We start from the raw sequence: 26,924 nt of genomic DNA on the forward strand, positions 1-26,924 counted from the left end.
AGTCCCATAACAACTTATTTATATCTGGAAAGGTTGTCTATACATTCCCCTATGCCTCAGAAGTAACTGAAGTCCATGAATACTTTGGATGCTTTTTAAATATAATGAAGAACCATCCAAATAATCATCCCTGAGGCATTCTGGGCCTCATGAGAAAATAAAAGCCATCTTAGAAAACTCAACTCTTTACTGAGTTTGAAACTAAAAGGAAACTGTGAAGAAAACAGAGCTATGTCAGTAATTGGTACAAAGTTCTACATGTAGTTATGTTAATTTACTTGTTTTTTTCTCAGCTACCAGTACCTTACTTATTGCTGCTCCTGAGCTTTCATTTTTTCCCCTTACTGTATTTCTGAACTGTGAAACTCTCTTCAGAGTACTGGAGATATTCAGAAGTGTTTCAACACAGTATTTTTCCTATTGGAAAATGATTTGTTCAATAAAAAGCACTTGATGGAAATTTGTTTATTTTGATGAGGGCCATTCTTACATCTAAGATGGAATTTCTGGTCAAAACCACAGACAAAAAATAGCCAGTAGCTTAGAGAGAGATTTACCTCACCTGACTCCTACTCTCTTGAAGTCAGGCATTTATTCTTAGGTTTCCTCTGTAGTCAGTAATTCAGACTGAACACCCTGCTTTTAGATGGCTAAAATTACGTAAAATGAATCATATTCTGAGAGACATGGAATCTCTCTGGGGATATGTGAGTCATGTGTCCAGCCTACCTGATGAGCGGCAATGCTAGAATTTGGGTTTTCACCTCCCGGGGCATCCCCGTAACCACAGGCAGGAGTGCCTGCTCTACCCTCACTGCTAAAAGCTGTTCCATACTGTGCACCCAATAAACAACTCATTGGGCATACCAGGAAACAAGTACAGAGGGAACTTCAGCCTAATCACAGGCTTTAGAGTCATCTTCTGGCTCAATTAGGAGTTAATTATTTATACAAAGTAGAATAGCTCTGGTAGGAGCTCTTCAAAAGAAATTGCTCTGGCATCAGTACCCTCCAGGAAGAAGAACCAGAACTCAGCTCAGACATGGGTTGTTTCTCTCATCTGACATCCTTGCTGATTTATTTTTCTCAGCTCATATTTATCCTAAGGGTTTTGTTTTGGCTCTCATTAGAAATGATGCTCTATGTTAATGCTCTAGGATTGCTCACAAAGTTCAATTCTTATTATCTTGCTTGCTCTATCCTCTCTGGCATATTCATCCACATTCCAGAAAATGTATGGAACTATCTGTTAAGATTAGCAATAAATGCTTAAAAAAGAACTGCATTCATCATTAGCAAGATTATTCTACTTGGTAGTGCTCTGCCAGACCTCAGTTCCTTTCAAGAGGGATTCTGTTTCACAAACAGTTCAACTTAAACTTTTCTGTCTCACATAGCTCAATTAGAAGTCTTTCTCTGATACTTTCATCCCTTCCATTATTGAGTTGGAGTCATAAGACTTTTGTCTGTGACTTATTGCAAAAATGTCTGTGCTATGATTCACACCAGCATGACCCTAAAAACTTACATTATATCATTGTTCCGAGCAAAGCTTTAACAAACATGTTTAATCAATTAATTCTTTTGCTAAACCAGTGACAAGCAAAAGATGATACTGAAGAAACCCATAAGCTCTCCCTTTCCTGGAGGGATTGAATGGGCATCCCACACAGCTCATTCAAGAACTTGTCTACACAACTTGTCACACTTGATTATCTGAATTCTTTAATTTACAGCATATTCTCCAATATGCTGTAGGTACAAAAACTATTTCTGTAAACTCTGAAAAATGGAAACTACCCTCAAACATCACTGAGTTTAGTAGCAAGCTGCCAATTATGTATTTCTTTTTCCATAAGTAAGTTTTGCTTGTGGAGAAATAAGAAACCACTGGTATTTAGTGAAGGCCAGCCAACACTGCTGAGTTGATCATGGCCAAAAGAACGTATTGCTTCATTTAATCCTACTGAAGCTACGCTGAAGCCTTTCCATTGCTTATCCAGTGTACTGCAACACGATGAACTTTCACTTCTACCCAGAGGTTTAGTACGAATATCTCTTTAGGCAACTGCAAAGTAGGATTTTCCATGTCATATAAAAAGGCACCCCTGTCTAGCCCAGTATCCCAGAAGTTACAAAAAAAGTACATTCCAGAGAAAAGAAGATCAAGCCCCACAGACTGCAAACTTGGCTAATCATTTTAACTCTTTGAGCACAAATTCTGAGCAGCGAAAAATCGCCATGTCCCAACTTTCACAAATGCTTTGATATATGTGAAAAATAAAGTTTGTGGCACACATTGAAAAGTAGAATTTTTTTGGCAGTGAAATAAAAGCAAAGCCAAAGAAATTTCATCTTAGAAAATATGACTTAGGGATACTCTGTTGTGGCTGAATCATGAAGAAACACAAAAGCCAGTGATCCAAAAATGAGCAATGGTCATCTAAAGGAATCTCTATGAGCTATGATCTAAGAATTTATCTTCCAATTCAGAGCTCCTCGGCACATCTGGAAAGTGTACATAATTTCTGTCACCATGTTAAATCCAAATCTGATATTTTTTCTCCTTTCTGTTGTGCTGCCCAATTTCTTTAGGCCAATCTGGAATGCCTCAGAAGCCTCCATGAGATGAACCAAAAAAAACATGGCAGTGGTTGAGGAAAGACATACAAACAAAACACTCTGAAGCAGCAAGAAACTGAAATATGACTAGAGATTCACAAGAGTGTGAAACTTCCTGTTTAAATGGGTATTTTTTCTAAAGCTTCAGTACACTCTTGAGATTAGAACTGTATGAATTAATTGCAAGGAAAGACTAATGCTAGCATTAGACCTTAGTGGAATGTCAGGTATTGATTAGCTAATTCTAGAGATCTGGGAATGTAAAGTTCTAACTCTTACAGCCAGCAGCAACTGCACTAAAATGTCATGAAGAATTGTGTGAGCAGGGATTGTGTGAACAGGGAGAGCTATTCTATGTATCTGAGCTATTCTATGTATGAGAGAGAAAGAAAAAGAACAAGATTTTGCAGCATAAAGACAAATCAGACTGAAATAGTGATATGGTTAAAGGTTCCCACAGGGACTGGAAAAATTAAAATAAAATTTAATTTCCTGTGATTAATGGAAAAACACCAAAGTGTTAATCTAAAAAAATATAACTGTATTGTTGAGAAATAATTTATGCTTCTCTGCATATTTATTTTGTTCTGATACTTGAGAAACTGTAAGACTTCATAGGAGTCAACACGCACCCACACAACCATACTTCATTTAGCAAATATGGATTCAGAGATGATTCTAGAGAAAGTTCATACATTCTTCATTAAAGCTTGAAGTATGAGATGTTACATTTCTGTTACACATAAATTAAGAATAGTTAAAAAAGGTAAGTAAATAAAGGAAAAAGTGCATTAACAGCAACTTGTATACGTCATGAATTGAAAAGTAAGAAGAAACAATAGTTTTGTTTAAATATTTCATGAGATACTTTTACACAACTTAGAAACAAAGCTAGCTCTAATTGTGTACAGAATTTATTGGAAGATTATAAATACCCCTGATACAATGAAAGGAAGTCCTGAAAGCAAGGCACACAAAAAGCATTCTCACAAGGAAGATGATGGTGAACTGCATAGCAAGAAAATGCTTTTATTTCTAGGTCTCTCATCTAAGATTCAGAACCTGGTATGGTATGACTTAGTCAAGTCCCAGAAACCTTGTTCTCTAAAACTCTTACTACATCTCCTAAGCATCTGAGTAGAGGTGCAAGATTCTAGAGAACCAAAGAAAATTCATACAGACTGAAGACAGACTTACAGACATTTGGATCCAGGCTGTGGAACACACTAAAAATGCTTTCTTTGCATGCTTCTTTATTTAGCTACATTTTGCACAAATGTACCCACAAAATGGAAATGTGCATTCAAACAAGGGAACTATCACCTAATTAAGCAGAAAGAGAAAGAACAACTAACAGTTTACATGACTTTTAATTCTTTCTAGAAGACTTCTAGATGGGACATGATTTGCAGACGGATTTGCAGGCAACTGAAAAGCAAATAAAATAGTCCTGAATTGTAACTGTCACAGTCACATACAGACTTTTGTCCCAGAATAAATAATATTTATTTATGCGTTAAATTAAGACAAGCAATTGGCAAGACTGAATAAACATCTTTGTACTTACAGTGCCAGGTCGTGGGTATGGAATTCTGCCCTGATATGGAATCAGCTGGTGGTTTGGGCCCTCCTTATGTGCAAATGGTCCATTGAACACAGTCTGGATGTCAGACAGATGATACACACACACAGCTGAGCCTTTAAATATTGAGCTGGAAGACAAGAGAAAGTTAGCATTGCAATCTACCAACTTTTTTACAGCTTTTTTAGAATTTTTCATGGTCCAATGATGAAACATACCTCTAACATAATACTGTATACAATTTATTGCTTTAATATGGATTTAAAACATTTTAAATCAACTAATCTAGCTGCCCAATATGCACCACTACTTCTTAAGACTTAGCACCTTTCTGAACAGTGAACTGAAAAAAGAGAGGGGCAGGCACTACCCTACTGGTGCAAAAGGAAGATTTCCTAATGCTAAATATGGAAGAAATATAATCTGGCTCCACTTAAATCAATGGCAAAAATATTGCTGACTTCAGTGAGGCAGGAGTTTTATAAACTTTGTACTGCCAAGCTCAGCACAGGTTTCCAGAACTCCTACCACTATATTAACCACAAGATCTCCATGAGCCTCTTAAAATACATGGCTAAAATATTAATCAAAACATCCAGAGCAATTACAATTGTTTGGATTATTATAATCTGTTTCCAGCTTGTTTTGCAAAAAAATGGGGACAAGATGTGGCTGTAAAGGAATTACTCCTATATAGTCTTCAAATCAACCCATAAAACTGGTCTTATGAAGACCCAAGTTTGAAGCTTCCTGAGGGGAACCCAGGGATTCAGCTAAGAAAAAAGTGGACATGTTCTTCCCACTGCTCTAGATTCAGCCATGGGTCCAGGTAGCACAAGCTCTGAATGGTCTTCATCACCCTGTGATGATGAAGGGCACTAGGGGAAAAATTTCCAGATTGATACTAAGGCTGACTAAGTGATGAAACTCTCTAATTTTTCCTCTTGCTGCATGCAATAATTGTGGTATTTATTTTAAAAAAATGGAAACTCCAGACAAGTCTAAAATCTGCGTAATGTTAGCTGTAGGATGAAGATAATCCAAGTAACTTTTCTTCTTCTTCCAAGAAGAAGAAAAAACACTCCAGAAAAAAGCCTGAAAACATTACACATAGTGTCTAAACAATAGAAGTGAAATCCCCATTGCTCTCAGCTATATATGGATTAGCAGAATGAACCTTTTAGATGGATTATGGTATTTGTGGAAATTTTACTAGGTATTAATAGATTTTGAGAAATGCATTTAGTCTTTCCAGATGTTTCATGCTAGATTTACAGCATATTATGACACTAAAATAATTTAGCTCAGTATTAATCTATTTCCTTCTGTATGATTCAGATAAAAATACTAGTAGTTATTACTTCCTGTGATGTTTCTCTCTTGCTATTGTTATGAGTTGGAAGTCTACAGAGATGAAGATACAGGAACTATTAGGGAGTAAAAATCCTTATGATTTCTGTATTTAACTAGATAACATATTCAACCTATAGTTGAACAAAAATAAAGCAAGAATAGACCAATGCAAGTGTAAAAAATTCAGTAGAGAGAGAAAATAGCTTGAGAGCCAGGAAAAAGTGAGTTTCTCTTTTTTTGTCAGCTTATATGTTCCTGTGATTCAAATCTTATTTCCACTGACAAATACCAGTATTAGGTAAAAGTATTTCCAGTTCAGTCATGTTTCACCCCCAACCTAATGATAAGCGTGGTTTTAATACTAAACCACATAAGCTTACCCTTTTATCTTTTTGTGATGTAGGAATTATAGATAGCACTTAAGTTTACAACTTGTGTAATGTTTTTTTCCCCAATTAAATATCATAGATTCATATTCTCCTATCATATTTACATATTTGAGTAAGTATATCCCTATATACCAATGAAAAAACTCTTGGAGAAAAAAAAATCTGAAAGGGTTTTTTTACTAAAAATTGCCATTAAAGGAATTATTAATAATAAATTACATAATTTTCTAATTTGATAAAATAATTTAAAATTAAGAAAAAACCCAGGAGACTTGTTTGAACGTAAGACATAACATCTAAATAATAAAGGGTAACATATCAGAAATCAGGAAATAGTAAACAATTTTACTCTTTGTTAACACTATGCAGTGTTAACAAAGAGGAAAAATTCTTGCCCTTCCTCTGGGCAAGAGGAAAAATAAGAAAAATAAAGGTAGAGGTGGAAGAATCTGTTGGTCCACCTGTCAGTCTATCTTTGTGGAGAGTTTCAGCATAGTAAGCCATATCTAGTGCTTCCACCACCCTTGGGAGCTCAGTAAATGCTTTCTAAACCAGCCAGTAAGTGAATACAACTGACTGGAAACAGGGAGCTGCAAGGAGGTGACCAAATGCCATGCAAGCTTGTCCTTTTGTAGCCAACTGAAGCCAATATGTTTATTTGCCATCTCTGTGATCATCAGCCAGCTGAGAGACTGGAAATTATTTGTATGAATTCATGTAAGATATCCTGGTTTGATCCTTCAGGGTGCTGGATGTTCTTCAGGAGGTGTTAAGTGCTCTCAGATGCCACATGAGTTCACTGCATTGAAGTCATTTAGCTTTCCACTGCTGAGCAGTGACAAGTGGCCCTCCATGGAAATGCTTTCCCAGTGGCAGCTGACAGCATGTCAGGAAGCAGTTTGCTCCAAGAAGCACAGCTCTGACATAGACACCAACAGCAATGACTCCTGCATGCAAACCACAGCCACAGGAGACACACAAAATTGCCCAGCACAGCCCCATCCACAAAATACCAGTTTCAGTTTTCATGTAGAAAATCAGGCAGTTTAGGTAATTTTATTCAAATCTCCAAGTTTACCTTGATGTTGTAAAAATTCCATACACGAGCGTTGTTCTGGGGTTATCTGTCTCTAGGAGAAACACATCCTCTGAAAGAGAAAGAAAAAACAGTAAGAAAAACTTTATTTTCCAGTTTAATTGTTGATTTTATTCCTTCTAAACTCAACAGTAGTTTTATCTCAGACTTGAATGGGAAAAAGGAGACTTAACCACATGAAGAGATCATATAAGCATAAATCTAGCATTTAAACATTCAGAAACAAATTTGGAAATTAACTCCATGCCCTCTAGCCTTATGAAGACAGAAGGCAAAGATTTTCAAATACATTCAGGATCTATGACACACATTTTTCTCAGCTGTATCTTGTTTCAGCAGGTTGTTAAGCAGTAGGAAAACATTAAAGTTGCAGTAGGTTAAAGACAAAGAATTCCCGTAGATGGATGTAATCAAAAACAGGGAAATTAGGTGTTTTATTGTCCAGAAAGCACTGGAGGGCCCTCACTAGAGCATTTTCAACATGATATGAATGTCAGACAGCTCTGCAGTAAAGACTGTGAGAGATGTAAAACTCCCTCCTCCTGTTGTGTAGGGATTTATTGACTGCTCTGTGCAAAGCTGTACCTACTCACTGAAATGAATTTACCCACTATTACCTCTGATCTGCTGATTTTTTTTTTACACTTCAGTGAAAACTACTTTAATCTCTGACAGTTTCTCCTTACAAATGTTTTTAATCACTATAATCATGCTACCTCTTAAACTTAATTTACAACTCAAAAAAGACTGAACTGTGTGAGCTTTTTATCACAGAATATGTTCTTTAGCTTTCCATTAATTCATGTGGCTCTTTCATTTAACCCGCTGAATTTTTTAAATATTCTTTTCAATGTGTCAAAAGCAAAAGACTTCACCATGCAGAACTGGAAGTGTTATACTCTCCTGAATTATACATGAACACAGAAGCATGTGTTTGCTCTCTCCCTGTTTTCTGAATTTCCAGCTGTGACTGTATTCTTCCTCTTTGCTAGGGAATTGTGCTGGGAGCCCATGCTGAGAGCATTGTCTCCTATTCACTATGGCCCTACATATTGTCATACAAGAACCTGAAAGCAGTTATCCTACTGCTTTGTTGAAGAGGAGGGGGTTGGTAAATCACAGTTCCGAAAGATGAGCTGCTGTGGCAGTGCTGAGGCACTGCAGACCTCAGAAAATCAGTACTCCAAGAAGCACCTTGCACATTCCGAGCTAGAGCAAGTTAGTATCTGCTCCTAGGCCCAGTCAGGTTCCACTGAAACCTTGAACTAAAGCAAGTACACCAAGCAGCTATAAATATATAAACTCAAAAAAACTCCAAACCCCATTTGCTATGGTGGGAATCAGGAATAATAATCGAGAAAAGAGAGAGGATACAACGGTGAGAAAATCAGAGCCAGATGCAGACCCAGTGCAGGGCACATTAGCTGCTTATATTTATGTAAAGCACACCAAATCTTCAATACATGAATTTAGAACCATGATTTTGTGCATTTCAGCCACGAAAAACATAGAATTTGAAACTTTCTGGTAATGTTGTTAGGCATGTAGGTATCAAGCTATGCATCTATTAATTCCTTAATGAAAAGAAACCTCTTGTGATTGCTGTATGCATTAAATATTTACAGTATTTCACATGTTGAAACAAAGATTTATATGACTAAATGATTCCTGAAAAATATTTTTTATGGATAGTGCTATTGCTGGTGCCACTAACAGGATTTATTAGCATTATCTTGAATTACCAAACTGAGGACTCTACCCTGTGATCAAAAAATAGAAAAAATGCATTATGGAAAAGCTGTGTGTTACACAGTGCTATAAGAAACAGTTTCAAAGGGATGTTAAAAACCCTCTATTGTAATCCAAGCTAGTAGCAAACCAGTAAGAGAGTCACTTAGATGTTTCCTTCCAAGAATTAATTCTTTACATTCATAATTGTTTTACATAGTTAAGATTAATTACCTCAATTACCTTATAATTACACAGACAGACTTACGAAGAATTTCTGGTTTTTGCTGTCATAAAACTGCAAGAGGAATTTTGTCATTGGCTTCTAGTGCTATGATTTCACTGTTAACAGTGAAAGAAACTGAATGAAAATCAGTCATTAAACATGCACAAGGCACAGCATTTAGATGAAATTTTAAGCAATGTTTTTTGTGATACCTAATTCATCAAAGTATGTTTCTGTTCCATCTTCATCCATTACTGAGCACACAAGTCTTGCTTTCAAGAATGTTGTCCACTTGTTCACGAGACTGCGCTGACCACCTGTGTCATTCTGGAAAGGAATATTATTTTCAGAAAATAGGAAATACAACACAGCTAACATTTTACTGGGCTTTCCCACATTTTTCTCAGGTTAATTCATTATCTAGATAATTATCTGGTAAATTTAATATTAAAAATAGATAGGACTAAGCCAAATCCCCTCATCTAAGCATTCTATATGCAGAACAAACCAAGAACTAGTTTTCTGAGTGGATCTTCTCTGCTGGGCTAGCAGGATTGGAGGGTTGGGCAGTAGATTTTTGTGCATCAAAAAATCAAAAAAGTTTTGTGCATGCTGTTGACTGGAAGTGGAGCTCTGCATCACTCACTGACACCCAGGACAAAGTCCATGCTCTCTCTAAAAGGTCTCATGGTTCTATGCAGGGATGTTTCTTGTAGTCCTGACAGCAGCATAGCTGTACCTGACCTAGTAAGCCACGCTAGCACATGAGGATGCTCTAAACAGTATTCAGAAATGATGGCTAGTGTGGCTCAAGCTAGTTATGCACTGTTGCAAGTCCTGCTAGCTTGGTCCAGAGATGGCTTGGTCACAGCTCGCTCATGGATCTTTCCAATTTTCCATGGTTCAGGGTGGGAACTGTAACTGCCAAACCAGGTGATGCAGCCCTGAGGTGACAGATCCTGACCAGCTGTGCTGGTGAATGCCTTACATAAGAGCAGTGTTCTCCAAACTGCATAACATGATGTCACCCAAGGAAAGAGAAAAACCAAAATGTGGAAGCTGCTGAAATGGGATTTCAATAAAGTGCTGTGCATGTTTCACTGATGCTGCTGGAGTTGGTAATCCAACATTTTGGGTGACTCATTAAGAGTCTTTTCAGTGGGTAATATATTTTGCAGTCTTAAAGGTGTTAATACATGAATATGATGGTATGTGTACAAGTATACAAATATGACTGGCTCAGATTTCTTTTAATTTGCCTTGGGATTCTGCCACTGGCTTCAGTGTAAGTCTAAAAAGGCTTAGGCCTTTCAAAAATCATTTGGGCTTCATCATAACAGTAGAAAACCTAATACAGCAGTAATTGTGTGAAATGTCTTCTTGCAAAACACCCAAAAAGGCCTTTAGGCACTTTAACTAAAGTACAGAGAATGGAGATTATAAAAGAGATCACATTCCTCAGCATATTGCCAGAGAAGGACAAACACCTTCACACCCAGGTACCACAAAATCACAAAACATCAAATTCTAAAGAAAAGCCAAATTAAAGACAGGGAATGTATAAACATTCACAATGAACTTCCTGAAGCATTCCAAAAGAAGGAATGAATAGGCTAGCAGCAATTGTGCATTTATAATTTTTCTCTCATTAAAAAAAAATTGATTTCACCAGAGATATTAATAGCTGCTTCAATCATTTTTCATCTACAGTTGATTAGAGATACAAAAAAACTGAAATAGAGACAATGAGGAGTGCTGTGAAAAAAATTAATTATTGCCCAGGAATAGCCACAACTCCTGAATTTAAATTTCCTGTGCACATTTTTAACATTAGGCTCATACATGCATCAATGCAAGCAAGCTGAAAGAACAGATGTCGAAAAATGAAAACAGCATTTGAAAGTTAAATCCACCAATTTAAAAGCTTGATATTTCTGATGTGCTTTAATTATTTTGAGTGTGTATGTGTGAAAGCCTTCAGTGCTTAAAGTTCATTTTTATTAAGAAAACAGTGTGTTTTATTTGTGCTAAGGACAGCAAGTTTGAAAACTCAACACTGGTAACTATTCTGACTCAGTCAGAGAAATACACAAATCCCTGAACCTCTACATTTCCATATTGTTACACATATGGTTAGATATGTATAACCTGTTCAGACCCTAGCTGTAAGCTCAGTAACAGCTCTTCTTAATTATGAATGGTGACACAGAAGCAGGAAATTTTGTCAAATCAAGATCATTTCAAACATTTAGTCTTTTAGATTATCATGTCACACTAGCAGCTTATCCCAGCAACCTGGTAAACAAAATAGTTCTTACTGGGCACACTCTTGCAATCATGGAATGAATTTGCTTTGTGCTGCCGCTGTTGTCTGTGAGTCTTTCTTTGAAGAAGAAGTAGATTTTGGCATCATTGGGGTCAGTGCCATCTGGGATAACATGAGCATCCACAAAAATAGGCTCTGAAATGAAAAAGTTTACCGAAAGGATGAAACCAAAAGATGTATCAGTATAAGCAACGAATGATTTGACATTTACTGACTGCTTCTAGGAAGTGCTGAATATACCAAATATCAACAGGTAAATGGCTCCAAGTTGGCAGCTGTATGTGCTTGCATCCTCAAACTTTTATTTTACAGCAAATTTTTAGAGGAGCAGTCCAGAAGCAATGGTATTGGATTACTGCAGAGACCCAAAGACTTTGAGGAAGAAGGAAGAACCAGTGTGTTATCTGGTGCACCTAAGGAAAGTCTCATTGAGACAAAATATAAAAGTAAGCTGGAAGAGCTTAGGAATATAACAAGTAAGGTTCACAAATAGGAGGGGAAAACAATTTGTGCAACCCAGAAAAGGAAAGGAGGGTAGGCAAATGCTTGAGCAGCACTTGACTTAGAGGCTAGTAAACATAATCAATGTATGTGCAAAACACTACAAAGGAGAATTAGGGAGAGAACAAAATAATTTATAACCTTAACAGCAAACATACAATGGACAGTGCAGGAGCCCTCAGAATATCTCCTCTGACTGAAGGAAGAAGTGGCCCTTCTCCCTGCATGAAGGCTTTGTCTTTTCAATGATCATGCAAGATTGCTTGTTCAGTTGAAGGGCAGTACAAAGTTTGAAACAATCTGATACAAAGGTTGAATGTCTGAAACTCATTTTGAACTGCAGCATTTTTCTGTTCACATAAGTCTATTCTCAATTAATATAACAAATGTCATGACTTTGGCTCTAAAAGAATATGGAGATAAATTGTACTTTCAAGTACCTGTTTTGAACAGGTAGATTTTCCAGAAATTAGGCATTTTTAAATTTTCTTTTTCTCTAATTCATTTTAGGATGCACATTTTAGGATGCACAGGTAAGTGTAAGAATGTGTAACAAACAGAAAAAAAAAATAGAGAGCAGACATAGTTTCCCTTTCATAGTGAAATGAATTTGTGAATGAAATCTTGTGATTTCATTGTAGTCACAGCCAGACAGGAGTAATAAGTCACCAAAAAAAATCAAGACAAAACCACAGTAACTTTACTTCAACATACCTGAAGGCTTTTAAAAAATGTAACTGCTGTGTTAGTTGCTCTATAACCTTTCATAGCTACCTCTGCTCAGAGGGGTGACTACTATTTTAATTTAAATTGATTTAATTGGAAGGAGTCTTCTTACCAATAAAGATAAGGAGAATTTTCACAGTGATGTCAGTGAATCAAAGAGTTATTTGATTCCACTCAGAAATGAGTTTTCCTACTCTGTTTAGATATCCAATTCCTCACCACTGAAATAAGTGGCAATGATTGACTTCTCTGATAGTGGGACACTCTTCTGCACACATTTTGAATGCAAGTGGTGATGAATCTTCTGTGCAGAGATGGATCACCTTGAATCAACTGAAGCTGGTGGCTTAGAATCAAACACTGATTTAAGGCAGTATCTGATTCATTAGAGGAAGGCACTTTTCTAGAAATCAGACTGCCCTCAATTGCCATTGGAAAGGTTTTCATACACTTGCCCTCAAAGAGCTTGGTTCAGCTTTAATGCAAAAAAAGGCCCTCAGGTAGGGTGGCCTAGGAGCTTGGTTCATGCAGGGAACCCTCTACATCTGTGTATTGTCTACAGTTTGCATTTACACACATTTCTGCATGGTTCAGCTTCCTAAATTAAGTTCAGAGTCAAGCTCTTTAAAAGATAAGGTCTTTGTTTTAAGCAAAGGAAAGCAGAATCTCTGTGACACCCATTAACACTCTAGTAAATTAGAGGCATCTCACCACTCAGCCACTTGGAGTTGTGCTGGTCAGTCCTCACTGCATTCCTCCTGGTCAGACTGCGAAAAATGGCTGCATCTGTCCCCATGAAATCAATATACATTCCTGAAAAAAGCTCTTCATCTGTAAAGAATTGAAATGGAGGGAGAAGTGTTACGGCTTTTGGGAAAAAAAAAAAAAGTTTATTTTAAATTCATCAGCTCTTTATTTACACGGGAGTCTATACAGATAGTGGGTCATGGGAATAAGGTTTTCTCTGATTTACAAAGACTCAAACTAGAATGCATGAGAGTAATCAGATTTTTCTTAGAGGCTTTATGGAACTGTACCATTAAATGCCACAGCAGAGCTGCACACATGGGAAACCATTCTTGATAGGAGGTTTAGTTGCCCTATTTGCACTGCTAAGGACCACTGGAGAATAAGGCTAGTGTTATCAAAAAGTACCACATTCAATATATTAAGTATGCACTTCAAATAATTTTTTTTTTTTTTTTGTTACAAAAGTAGTTGAAGTGACTGGGTTGAATTTATTGCTGCTGTAAACTGGCACATCTATTACAGTCAGTGGATCAGTGCCAATTTTTACCAGCAGCATTGTTACAGCTGCCCCAGGCAGCCTCAAGCTGACTTCAGCATGGCAGAAGCCAGACAATCATATCACTGAACTTTACTCAGAGTAATATGGAGCAACAGTTGTCCCCTGTTGTGTACTTGGTTCTAAGTATAGGGTCATTATGCTTGAGCAGAATGAGACATGCAAGTCCTACATTAACTATGAGCTTCTGCTCCCTGTGCAGGGCTTAAAACTCAGCCCATCAGCCAGGATCTCTATCTGTGTTTGTTTCAGTCTGTGTGTGTGCATAAACATATGTATATATAATTATAATTACATATACTATCATTTTCTACTCTGTGAATAACCAAGCAATTTCCACTGACTAATGACAATGAAACCCCAGAGTAGAAAACAGTAACTAAAATAAACTCTAACTCTCAGAGTGGGAGTGGTGGCTGAATACATTCCAGTACAGCTGGGTCCCTTGATTGATGTTTTTGTCTGTACTCCTGGACTACCCAGAGAGTGTGGTCAAGCTGGCAAGAGTCACAGGCTCAGAAATACTTGAGGCTATTTTCATGCTCTGTGTGTGTGTGTGTGTGTGTGTGTGCGTGTGTTCATAATCAGCATGGAAGACTTTTGAGAAACTCATGAGAGGATCAAAACCCTGGAGACTTTGCTTTTCTGCTGCTAACTGGAGCCTGAACTGAACCCTGGCAGGGCATCCAGCAGCCACTCTTCTGCTCTCACCTCTCCCCATGATGACAAGACTCCTACACAGGGGATTTAAGCAATGCATTTGCTGCATGTTGCTGAAGCATTTACTTCTGGAGGAGGTATTGACAGAATGATGTTAGATCTGGACAAATTTATAAGTGATTTTGTATGTTTGCCTCCTTGCCTCAATCCATCAGAACTTTATTCTTATTATGAAAAAAATTGGCTGAAAGAGATCAGGTTTATGATTCTCACTAAATATTATGTACAGTCCTGTGCATATACACATACATACACACTTTAGAACAGGACTACACTATGTAATTTTAATCCTATTATATATCAACAGTATTACTTATGTCTTAAGCATTCCTAATGTCTGCTTGCTAATCACGTATCAGGGGAGATCCATCAGTTCCACTTCCTTCTGGTGAAATCCTTAAATTCCACACAGTATTTGGTCTGCACAGCACAATGAATTCACTCTACTTCACTTTGTTACTGGGGGGAATTAGTGAATTGATGAGGTATGTCTGCTTTTATAAATATCTCATAGTCTGGGTGGGGAGAAAGATATGCATCCTGCACACTTGTATTGCCAAGCTGCTTCAAAGCACTTTTTTCATTGCTTTGATGCCAACGCATCTCTGTACAGCGGCAAACTGTACAAAGTTCAAATTCATTTTTATAGCACCACTTTCTTCTGAAGGGTGAATCAGCTTTCCTGCTGTATTCTAGGCAGGTGATGCCCAAAATGGTCAAGAAATTGCATCTATATTTAGAAAGGGTTATTTTTTTGTGGAAGAGTTAGTTGGTCTGGTGGTATTTACTATGTTCTGAAGCAATGGGAGGGAATTCCTACTGCAGAAAGCTCAAAGGTGACTACAGTAAATTGGCTCAGTCCCTTCATTACAACATGGGCTGAGACAGAAAATGTTCATGCTTGTGGCATGGATACTGAGGCCAAATTCACTAGAGCTTAAGGTTTTGAAGTGACTGGACTTTGCAACACAAAGTATAAAACTCAATCTGGGGACTCTTTTTAAAAGGAATTTGACCTTGGTGGAATAATTTAAACTTTGTAGATGAACTATGCCATGAAAGATAAGTCAAACTGTAGGGAAGGTCTCAGTCACATAACAGAGATCAAGGAAGATAACAAAAAGTCTATTAAGATGAACAAAGCTGCCATAGACCTACTGTAGAAAAAGATCAGCTTACTATTCAAACAATTCAGAAACTATGTTCTTTAATGTTGCTATATAAAATCCAGAAGAACAAGGAAAGGAAACAGTCACTTCACTTAATAATACCAGAATGGCAATGAGTAGCAGAGGACTCATCTATCACTGACTTGGAACAAACATTTTCTTTACATAGTGAGTGTCTGTAAACACTGTCCTTAGATCACTGTTGAGATAAAGGTGTAAGTGCAGCCAAGGTTCAGAGAGATGTCTAGGTAGCATTCACCTGTTCTCTATAGGGGTTCAGTTTACATCTCTGTGAATAGATATACTTATCCTTTGTACTAAATAGACATGCAGGAATCAAAAAAAAAAAAAAAAAAACAAAAAAACAAAAACCAATTTATACTTTGAACAGGCCATGTAGGACAGACTGTATTACGCTTTCCTTAAGATGTACAAGACTTTAAAGGAAATATCTCACACAATATGTAATTGATGTAATTGATTTCAGAGGAAGCTGAATGGCAGAAACATGGCACATTGTTCCCTGGTAAACCTTGGGTGAAATACACAGTACATATGTGCAATAAGTTTTATTTACTAAGAAAATCTCAAAAATCTGTGCAACTGCTCTTCCCTTCATAGCCATAAATACAGCAAGGAGCAGACACATGAAAAATCAGGGCTTTGGCACTAGAAGTGTGTGAACACACAGCAAGTGTGAAAGGTCAGGTTACACTGAGTATATATTTCCAGCTCTTCCTGTTTGAAAAAACGAAAAGTATCTTTTACAGATGACTTAGGCTGCACAAAGTGTATTCCCCCTTTGAGTTTTCTCATAGGTGTGCAACAAGCACATCAGAAATCCTTTATTGTTTCACTTTCTGGCCTTTCAGATGGAAGAAAATGGCAAAATTGGTTGGGTATAAAGCCAATTGAAGAATGAAGAGCTTTACAATAGTTGGTCAGCTCTACAGCAACGATGACAACAAAAATGAAATTTAAAGCATCTGAAGTCTTCAGGCTTTCTTTCCCTGGCTACTCTGGGATTTTAAAAATAATTAAATAAGACACAAGTGCTGTCTAGGATGAACAAGGTCAGAAACCATTCAAATATAAATGCTAGACAGGGTAATGCAAAGCTGAAACTATTCCTGGGAAAAAATGTGTAATCTGGAAAAGGGAGAACCTTTTGTTCCCTGTGTCTCTCTCCCCCTTTCAATAACTTATTCCTGCATTTCATTTGTCCACCCACCTTAAGCTTCACACAAGCCTTGAAACAGGGATGGACCCACCCCTTGTGCCCATCAGCCAGGCTAAAGGCTGCTCCTGGGAGGTTGAATTCTGTGTCCAGCTCCCTTGGGGCATTCCATCAAGCCACCCTCCACAGGACCATATGGGTTTAGACCCCAGCAGCCTGGGGTATCTTTACTTACTGATCATAACAGACACTGTGTTCACGTTAGGGTTGAAAGAGCAGCGTCCCTTTCCTGATTCACACTTGGAGTCAATCTTGAAGATTTGTTCCTGCAAAGCAGATTTGTGTGTCACTTCTCATGTCAGAAACCATTAGATCTAAGCTGGTTTTTATGCCTGGCTGTTCACAGCATTAGCAATGCTCTATTAACAGTGCTCTACTGGGCACTTTCACTGTATTATTGATAGTTTAACTCTTCTATTCAGAATTCCATCATCCTGTTAGATAACACTGACACATGGTTATTATCAAGACTCTTGCTATAAATTCAAGACACTGAATCAAAAAAATGTTCCTTCTGTCTCTGTTAAGGATAGGTTGGCTGATCTCTGCAATAATATCCATGGAAATTGCTTCTGTGGTTTTGAAATTATTTATCATTTATTTTCTGAATATACTGGTGTACTTATAACTGTCTAGGACATTGTAATAAAGCTACCAGAACAATAATACATGTAAAATAAAAATCTCTTATGACAACTTTCATTAGATTGTAGCATAAATCATTTGGTCTTTACTGAGTTATCAGACCTCCAAACATCCCCCAAATGACACTTATTTTCCTCAATACCATCTCTTGGATTATGTGTAGAGCTCCAAATCCACAGTGACAGATGATTTATCTATACCTCTTACCTGAAATCTCCTGATTATTTTTTTAAGAAATCATGGTACAGGGATTTTTTAAGAAATCATGGTACAGGGATTTACAGGGAAAGTATATGTCATGTACTTTCTGAACATTTAGAAAAGTAGAAGCAATTTGGACTACATCTTAAAATACACACAATCTGAATATCTTTAGAAAATCTGCCCGTTTTGGTGCAACTCCTCACTCCTTGGTTCCCAGCAATACCAGCACAGTGTGCTCAGCAAGAAATTACTCAGGCCCAAGCTCATTCCTTAAAACCTGCAGTCAGTAATGGCAGATATAAGCTGACCCAAGACACACAGACTCCCCCACACTGTATACCAAACAGCTTGTTCTTAAGCTCCTACAACAAACTTCCAATCTTCAATAAAAGGCCAAAAGACACAATTGCAAGAAAAAAACCCCAACAACAATAACAATCAAACTTAAACATTTCAAAAGAAAAATGTAGCTGACAAAAACTCCAAAGAAAGGCTTCTGTGAGGTAGATGCCAACAATTAGTTATTTGAGAAAGGCCAGCAACTCCTGATGTTGCCTTTAACAGTTAATGTAAATCACAGGGGAGTGGGGATGCCACACAAGTCCCTCAGCAGCCATTTGGCACCAGAAAATTGAAGATTACACCAAGTTCAAGTGCACAGCTGCAGCAGGAAGTTTTCATATGATTGCTCCCTCTCTTTCCCCCCTCTTCTGTTTTGCCTAATTTAATCTCAGAGATCTTATCTATTGTTTCAGTAATAAGCTCTCTAAACATTGTTAAAATATAAGTATGAAGTTTCTAATGTGATCTTGGGTGGTTTCTTTGTTGTTTTTTTTTTCACTTCTAGATTATATGCAGCTTGATTCTAATCCATGTTTACTATATTAAACCACTATTTACCAATTTAAAATGCCCATTAACTCCTCTACTAAACTGGCTCCAGGATTACACTTGATTTTCATATATATTAAACTACCATTTAGTCTATAATTATTTCACTTAGGGATTACACTTCCTTCTGTTTGCATTTACTTTGACATTAGAATATATTTGGGTGACTAAGGGAGTAATTACCAAAGGCCAAAGTATTAAGTGTGCCAAAGAAGAAAATTAATTGTTTTATAACTTCTGTTTCAGCGAAAAGGGCAAAATTTTGCCTCATCAATAAATGCCTATTTTTTGTGAGCTTATGTGGGATCCTGGCGACAGAAGAGCAAAACAGGCCCAGTTTTTATGATTGTTAGATATGGCTCTGTTAGACTTTGTAGCTTCTAGAGAAAAACAGATGTGCTTTCTAAAATATTCATTTTGCACGTACAAAAACAACCTTTTGTGCATTGAAAACTGTACCATATAGAAGGTGAAATGATACAAGCAGAGGAAAAAATGAATTTGCACTGGTCCCATCAGCATTACATAGTTCCTCATACTGCTCTATCAATTAGTCATGCACTGATATATGCAATGAGTTCAGAAGGAAATTCTTGGGTTTAAACTGTTATGCTATTGTTGGCCTGCACAGTAATGGCTTTGAGCATGAAGTGCCTACAGTCAAGTGTCTCACAGACTGCAGACGTCTGAAACAGCAGTTTATTTAATCAATTGATCATAGGCATGCAGCTCTACAGACAGGCAAAGTGAAGCTGCTTCTGCTTTTCCAAGTCATGTATCTTTACTTTGCATTTAAGAAATTTAACATCTTGCATCATCTGGAGATGTCATTTCCTGCCCTTCCCTCTGTCCCAACCTCATTTACAAACAGTCTAAAATAATGAGATTCAAACTTCTCTGGCCTGCAATACCAGTACTTAAGATGATAAAGAGAATTACATTAATTAAAGACAAATGAGATCACCGTTCATGTTTTAAATGATTTTTCAAGAAATAGAATAATGCTGGGGAAAGGTGATCCCTGTTTCATAATACATCAAAATAAGTCAATGCAGAATTTTTAAACCAGAAGGATGGATTTACTTACTTAGTTCTGCTTGCTTCTGCTTTTAAATTCAGGCTATAATCTTTACTTTTAGATAATTTAGTAGGACTGAAAGTGCAGTGATTGTGAGTGCATGCTCTGTTAAAGATGCTGGAGCCAGGTAGGGATCTACCAAAAGTCACTGAGATCATATCATGCAAACTGACCTGGAGGAACATTGACTAATCTCCTCCCTGGCAACCTCTGCAGCAATCTTGGGGCTCAGCCAGAATTCCCATCCCACTCCCAATTAAATCAGTGATGAATTTCTCAGAGTCTTCCCGAGAAGCCAGCCCAGCTTTTAAAGCTGCCCTGACATGGCAAAGCTCCAGGTAGCACACTCTGATCTTCCTTCCCAACACATCTGCTTCCACATTGTTCTGGAAAATATACTGCACACCCCTGTGCCTGCAGACATGAATCTGCCCCAAAAGCTACTGAGGTGCTGCCTCCTGCTTAAGTGCCATTCTCTTTCTTTCTGGTTGCTTAATTTATTACCTATTACATTTGCAGATAAACAAACATTTCACTTTCAAATCAGGAAACTTGGACCATATACTTCTGAAACATCTGGTACTTGTACTGAAAATACTCTCAGTGAAACTGAATATAGAAAAATTGGAAACCTATCTAGAAAAAGTAAGATCTTACAGCAAAGAGAAACTTACCAACTTCATCTGGGCACCACCTAGTGGGGCAAAACTTGTGCAGTAAATAAAGTTCCTGTACTGGAATTGCATCTAGATGGTGTTAAGCTGAATTCCAGCAAACCTAACCTGAATAGCCAGCCAAATTAAGAGCTTCTTCAACGAACCAGTAACACATGGAAGTTATAAAAATTAAAGTTTGTATTTTACTTTTCATCTAACTGGCTATTTCCTTTCAAGTATTTCTTGGGCATTTTTCCACCAAATGGTAGGAATGAATTCACCAGACAATGTCAAATAAAAAGTACTATCAAATGTATCCCAGCATTTGGTACAGCTGTGGGCAACCATCATGTATTGGACATATATATATATGACAAATGTTGTCCATATCTTGGACAAATATATCATATTTTGGACAACCATCATATTTGAGGCATGGATTTTCATCATGGCTTTGCTTCTAGCTGGTATCAGGTCACAAAACTATGGACCTTTGCTCCTTCGCTATTTAACACCGGTGAAGGACCCTACTGGGACTACTGATTCTTGCATTTTCAAAACCTTGAGATTTTGCTTCACACCAACAGGGTGGACCACAAAGTGAGTGGCCAGAAAGAAAGGAGAGTTACCTCAGACCTGCGTCCCCTGTTGACGTAGACGCAGACGGGGCTGAAGGCGCCGCTGCCGCAGACGTACAGGTGGGTGCGGTTGTAGGACTGGATCACCCGTACAAAGTTCCCACATCCATGCTGCAGGAAACACAGAGAACAGTCACTCCACAGGGGAAAATGTTAGGAGATGTTGGGAACACTAGAGAACATGACATAGAATTTTAATAGCATCATGCAAACAGCTACTGAGTTTGTTGGTCTCTGGATGTGGGCAGCTGTTTCTTTTCACATCATTTTGCCTGCTCTGGGAACTGGGCTCTTTCTGACTGAGCACCACAAATGAGTTACAGAGAAGTCCACAGAGCTCTCCTACTTCCACACAGCAATCCAATTTTCATTCACATATTTCTCCTCCATGAGAAGAAGCAGGACCTCTACAGGAAACCAAGGCGTAACCTTAGTACATTTCCTTAAGGACACCTCTGAAACAGTCTCTTTTTCTCCCTGATTTGTTCAACATAAATGGAGATAATTAAAAAGAAAGCAAGTCCAAATATCAGATTTTGCTATTTGTGTAAACAATTTATTTCCGAAACTTTAAACTGAGATTTGCAGTCAATTGTTGCTTTGTATGGAAGACCTACAGTGACATCTTCAAATCAGCATGAAAATTAAACCAGAATGTTAAGGTCCACACAGTTCACAATATTGGATTTACATTTTTTTTCCCTTCCCTTTTTTTTCTTACTCTTTCATTTTGTACTGTGATTAAGTGTTAATGCTCTTTAGGTTGAAAACAGATTTTTTAATGAATACATTTTCTTACCCAGATCCCAGAACTGCTTTCATATTCAACCATCCAAACCTCAACGAAGACACTGTGAACTGCATATGTTTTATGAGCACAGGGTTGGAAACTGTGCCATCAGTCATCTTCATGAAAATCAATAGAGTTAATCCTTGTTTAGCAGACTCCACTGGTTTATTTACTTTTAAAGGCATTCACATTTTTGGTTCAGCAGGAGCCAGCACCATACAATATCATCTGAAAACTGGTGCACATCTGGGGTTTTCAGACTGCAGGCAGTGGGTACCACCCACCCTCAATGTGTGCTCCTGGGGAGTGCAGCCAGCCAAAGAACTTCCACACTGTGAAGAGCAGCTCAACAGGCAGTGCAGCACCACCCCAGAACACACCTGGAAAAGTACTATTACCTAGTTTGATTAGTAACAACCAAAAAAGGGAGGAAATGGACACTGCGTATCTTGTCCCATCTGTCAGAGTCTGGAGCTGCATTCTGTTTATATTACCTGATTTTCCAGTATTTCACTTTATAGATTGGCTTGCAAAGCATTTCAAAGAAAACCAAACACTTCTTTCATTTTGCTTTGGCTGCACTCAAGGTGCTCTTACTTTATTGCCAAGTACCTAATTTGTGTGTATGAGTGCATGGATTACAACTTACTGTAGGATCCTTGCCAGCCATTTTGCACTCTTCAACCTTGTTTGCTGATGCTGGCCAGAAAATCTGTAAGGAAAGAAGTATTGTTCAAGCAATGTATTTATTACATAATTAAAAAAATAAATTTCACTGCCTAACATACATTAGTAGATTAATATTTAGATATAATTTCTGCTTTGATTATTAAGAAAAAAAGGATTTTTGTTGATAAATAAAACTATCTTTGTCTTAGCATGCACTAAACAAAATCAAGGGCCAGGTCTTTGGCTGATACATATTAAGTTTATTAAAAATTTTTAAGGCAAATTAATCAATTTAGATTTGTTTCTTCTAAATAAGAGACCTTTTCCACCACCACTATTGCCTAAATTACTGCCCATCTTTACTTTTTTACTTTTACTGAATTTGTAGAAATTATTCACACTAGAAACCAGAAGACTAAAATATTGAAAGACGAGTTCTTGTAACAATTCTTCATTTTATCATCAAAGTTTTGGCTAGATTATGACAAAACCTACCTGGAATCTCAAGATTTCACATTGATTTCTTTCAGAAGGATTTTCAATAAATACTTCAATGTCTGAAGGATTACCTGTTTATCTCAAAGTGTAAATATTTTGAACTTCTTCCATTATTTATTTTGATTTTGAAATAGGAAAGACATCCATTACAAATTTATCCCCAGAAATCTAGTACGTGACAGAGCCTGATAACATTTAGCCTCAAGGTAACATAAACAACATCATTAAAAGATCTCTGTGTATATATGTACACATATCTATATATATATCTATATATATATATATGTAGAATTGTGGATTTGAATGTATGTGTATATGGGATTTCTACAGATCTATAAGATCTGCAAAGTGAATCAGTTGTTAAATAAACAAATGCAGAGCCTGTGTAGAATTGCAGAGATTCATTCTGAGCCTAATACTGGGTGATCACATTCACTGCCAGAAAGCTTTGTGTGTTTTTCCTTTCTGTTGATTTTTTGTATTCTTTATTCTCCAGGCCTATATAAGCTGTTGAAATGCCTTACAGCTTTATACTGTAGAAGATATTTCATGTAACAGAGACCCTCCTATCTAATCAAACTCAGCACAGGATTAAACCCAACCTGCCAAGGACAGGAGGGGAGTGCCATGCTGGGGCACAGCTCCTGCCAGACCAGGGTGGCTGGCTCACTGTGAGATGGAAATTAGCAAAAGGGTCACAGAAGGCATTTCAGACCCTACAAGGCAGCCCCATTTCAGAAGGAGATTTGGGTACCATTAGGAGGAGGGAAGGATGCATTCACTCCATAGAACTAGAAGCATGTAATTTAAATGTGTAAGTTAGAATGAGCCTCCCTGGGCTCCCTGAACAATCAATTCAGGTGGACAGGCATGTCCAGAGGGTGATTCAGAGCAAAGCCTAATTTAACTGTGCTCAATCACTCTCTGGCAGGGCCCCTCTCTCTCTCTCCTGACACATTAAAAGCCTTGTCTCTTAAGAAAGGCATTTATCTTCCCAGCTGCAAGCCGGGTATCGCTGCCCCTCAGCCCTTCTGAGGTACAGTAATAAAACCCACAGATTAAAGGACTGGATGGATTTGGTGGAACAAGGCTTTTATGGTACACCTTCAGGCAGGGTAGTAGCTGTGACAGCACAAAAACAGGCAAGACAAGGTCTGTAGACAGGCAATAGCTCAACAGCCAGGCTTCTGGGCACACAAGAACTTCTGCAGGTCACCCATGTCAAAAGCAGAGAGGCTGAATTTCAGCTGGCTTTGGAGACAAGAAAGGAATCTGTAAGCATTTGATAACATTATTATTTTCACGCAGAGGTTGCCCACTACTGTTTGGTGAGGGAACACAAAGTCCTTGGAAAACACCATCTCAGTAAGTGAGAAGCCAGAAAACAGGGGGTGTCACGGTGCCCAAAAAACCAAATAAAGTGTCTCAGCTACCCAACTGAATGGCAAAGGCTGACCCAGACATAACAGGAGATTGGAAAATAGTTCAGTGATTAGAGTCAGAGCACAAAACACAAAAAATGGAGTATAAGATTAAGGACAACTCTGTCCTTGTTTTTTTTCCATATGGCCTGAGAATGATAATGTGTATCTTACTCTTCCTTGAGGATTCTTCTAAAAGTGTATCTCTGAACCATCTTGGAGAGAGGTGGAAAGTGTCAAATCACACAGATTTTCCTTGTGAGGCCAGGCCAAGCAGAATATTGCTTTAAAATGAGTAAATAGGTCAGTTTTAAACAGTGTTTGGGGAACAGTGTATAGCTTCAGCTGCATTGTAATGCAGATAAAACATGTAATGCATAAAACAAGGACTAAAAATTCAATAAGGTGTGGGCATGGACTTCTGTGTAAAATAATCAAATACTATGTTTTTTGTCTTAAAAGGAAAGGCATGGAGTAAAGCAACCTCAGATTCTCAGAATAAAACTTGAACTTACACTGAGGGGGTCTTGGCTTATATTGTTAATATTCAGAGACAGAATATGATCTTTACTCCCCACATAGATCCGATCCTGATCTTCATCCATCAATAATATCCTGTAATCCAGGGGGCTGTGGGATATCCTGTGGTACTCAGAGGTCTTGGTTTCTTGCAGCTCTGAAATAGTAAAAACAGTAGCAATAGTAAAGTAGTTCACTCATGTTTCTTGCTTCTCAGCTGCAAGTCTTTCTAAATAAAGACATCTTTGAGCACAAATGGGGCCAGAGAGGGAAGAAAAAAGCCTCATTGAACACTAGGTAATAATACAAAAGCTGAGGTAAAACAAAGCTTCTTTTCCAGTTTGAATACAATTATTTTCTACATTAAGTAGATAGACATAGCTCATAAAAATCAGGCAGTGCTGTTATTCATTCATCTAATTAATTCTTATTTTAATGGATATTATTATTTACAGCTTTGGCTTTTAAGGAACATAATTTATTAAATTAATCAATATGTTCAATACATTCTGAAGTTTATGACTGCAGAAAACCCACAAGATCAATGAGAACTACATAAGAACATTTTACCTCCTTTTCCTAACAGGGGGCTTCACTAAGAAAAGGTTTTTATCATTTTCAAGGTCAAGTTTTACTTTGTTCTTCATCATCATGTGTGGCTTACTTAAAAGAAAAAAATCATTCAGTCAAGCCTAAATGTGTCTGTTCATTCAGTTGTTTGTTTACAGGTTTGGACCAAACTAACAGAACTGTAGAAGGAGCTCTATTTTTCTACATAAAACTTTTTTCAATAAAGTGAAGTGAAAACATCCTTTGATCTCAGCAGTGCAGGATCAGGCCTGTTACAGAAAGAGCATAAGCAACTGCAATGTAAGTTCTACTTGCTGCCTTCAAGAAAGCTCAGCCTTCCCATCTTTGCTTGGCCAATATATTTTGGCCCCCAGTCAGATTGTTTTACTTTTCAGCAATTACAGAAGGGAGATTTCTCAAGAGCTGAGAGTGGAAAAATAAAACCTTAATAATCAATTTGTCTTTGTTAAAATATTTAACATATAATTACGCTTTCTTTCTTCATGAATATTGGGATTGAATTGTGTTCCCTGTGTACTGTGTATTTATATTCAAAATACACAGTACTTATGAAAACGAGCTCTGCTATAATGTATATTCATAAATGTAAGATCTGAGCCCACAGTTCTCAGTTGCAAACTTTGTCTAGGACACTATGGCTTGTCACTGTTGCTAAAGGTTTTTTAAAAGCAAAGTTTTTTGCTCAATCATTCCCTATGGAAAACAGTAAATGTCATACAAAATTAGTTGTCTGAAGCTATTGATATTTTACAAAACTCTCAAACCAGAAAAATTTCTGGATATGTGCTCTATTAAAAAAAAATGCACCAAAAGAAGTGTGCCAAAAGTATGCACCTTCTGCAAAACACATATTTAGCTGAAAGCAATTTTTTTTAATTACTTGGAGAACCATTTTTAATAGCAGGCAAAAGTTGAAGTCCTAGGATTCATACCTGTCTAATAGAGAACTAATGATTGAAATAACACTTATCAGAATATAATTTGCATTGATAAATATGATACATAACTCCAATTAATTTTTTATCATTGTTAACTAGTTTCATAGGAAGATGAAAAATATCTCCAGTTACTAAAAGGTACTTGTGTTCTGATTAATTTAAATGTGAGACAGCTTTCAGGAGCTGAGTTTCCTACATGCACTTATTTATGGTAATATAAAAAAACCCCAAAACTAGTAGTATTTATCTTGTGCCTTGACAAAAGATAAACATACAATCAAGATTTACAATCTGTGCCGAAAAAACTGAAAAGAACTTGTTAAGTATATATGAAAATTGTTCACAGTACTTTCAGAAGGCTTTTTTTAGTGCTTGAGAAATCAACACTTTTTCTTGACTTTGAAA

At 37.3% G+C, this 26,924-nt stretch overlaps 1 protein-coding gene across 1 annotated transcript in view; it reads right to left on the reverse strand.

The window, feature by feature from the left end:
* SEMA3C (semaphorin 3C) overlaps window positions 1–26,924 on the reverse strand; it is a 118,355-nt gene that overhangs the window by 26,685 nt on the left and 64,746 nt on the right. Inside the window, exons 3-11 of the mRNA XM_071424018.1 lie at window positions 24,987–25,147; window positions 22,533–22,595; window positions 21,085–21,204; window positions 17,157–17,247; window positions 13,261–13,380; window positions 11,315–11,457; window positions 9,209–9,323; window positions 7,025–7,094; window positions 4,190–4,334 (exon numbers count right to left, since the gene is read on the reverse strand). Of these exons, the coding sequence (XP_071280119.1) occupies window positions 4,190–4,334; window positions 7,025–7,094; window positions 9,209–9,323; window positions 11,315–11,457; window positions 13,261–13,380; window positions 17,157–17,247; window positions 21,085–21,204; window positions 22,533–22,595; window positions 24,987–25,147 (1,028 nt within the window). The remainder of the gene's footprint in view (window positions 1–4,189; window positions 4,335–7,024; window positions 7,095–9,208; window positions 9,324–11,314; window positions 11,458–13,260; window positions 13,381–17,156; window positions 17,248–21,084; window positions 21,205–22,532; window positions 22,596–24,986; window positions 25,148–26,924) is intronic.

The sequence above is a fragment of the Agelaius tricolor genome, unplaced genomic scaffold (genome assembly GCF_023055355.1).
Source record: "Agelaius tricolor isolate 1412-34295 unplaced genomic scaffold, bAgeTri1.0.p SCAF_3, whole genome shotgun sequence".
Lineage (NCBI taxonomy): Eukaryota > Metazoa > Chordata > Aves > Passeriformes > Icteridae > Agelaius > Agelaius tricolor.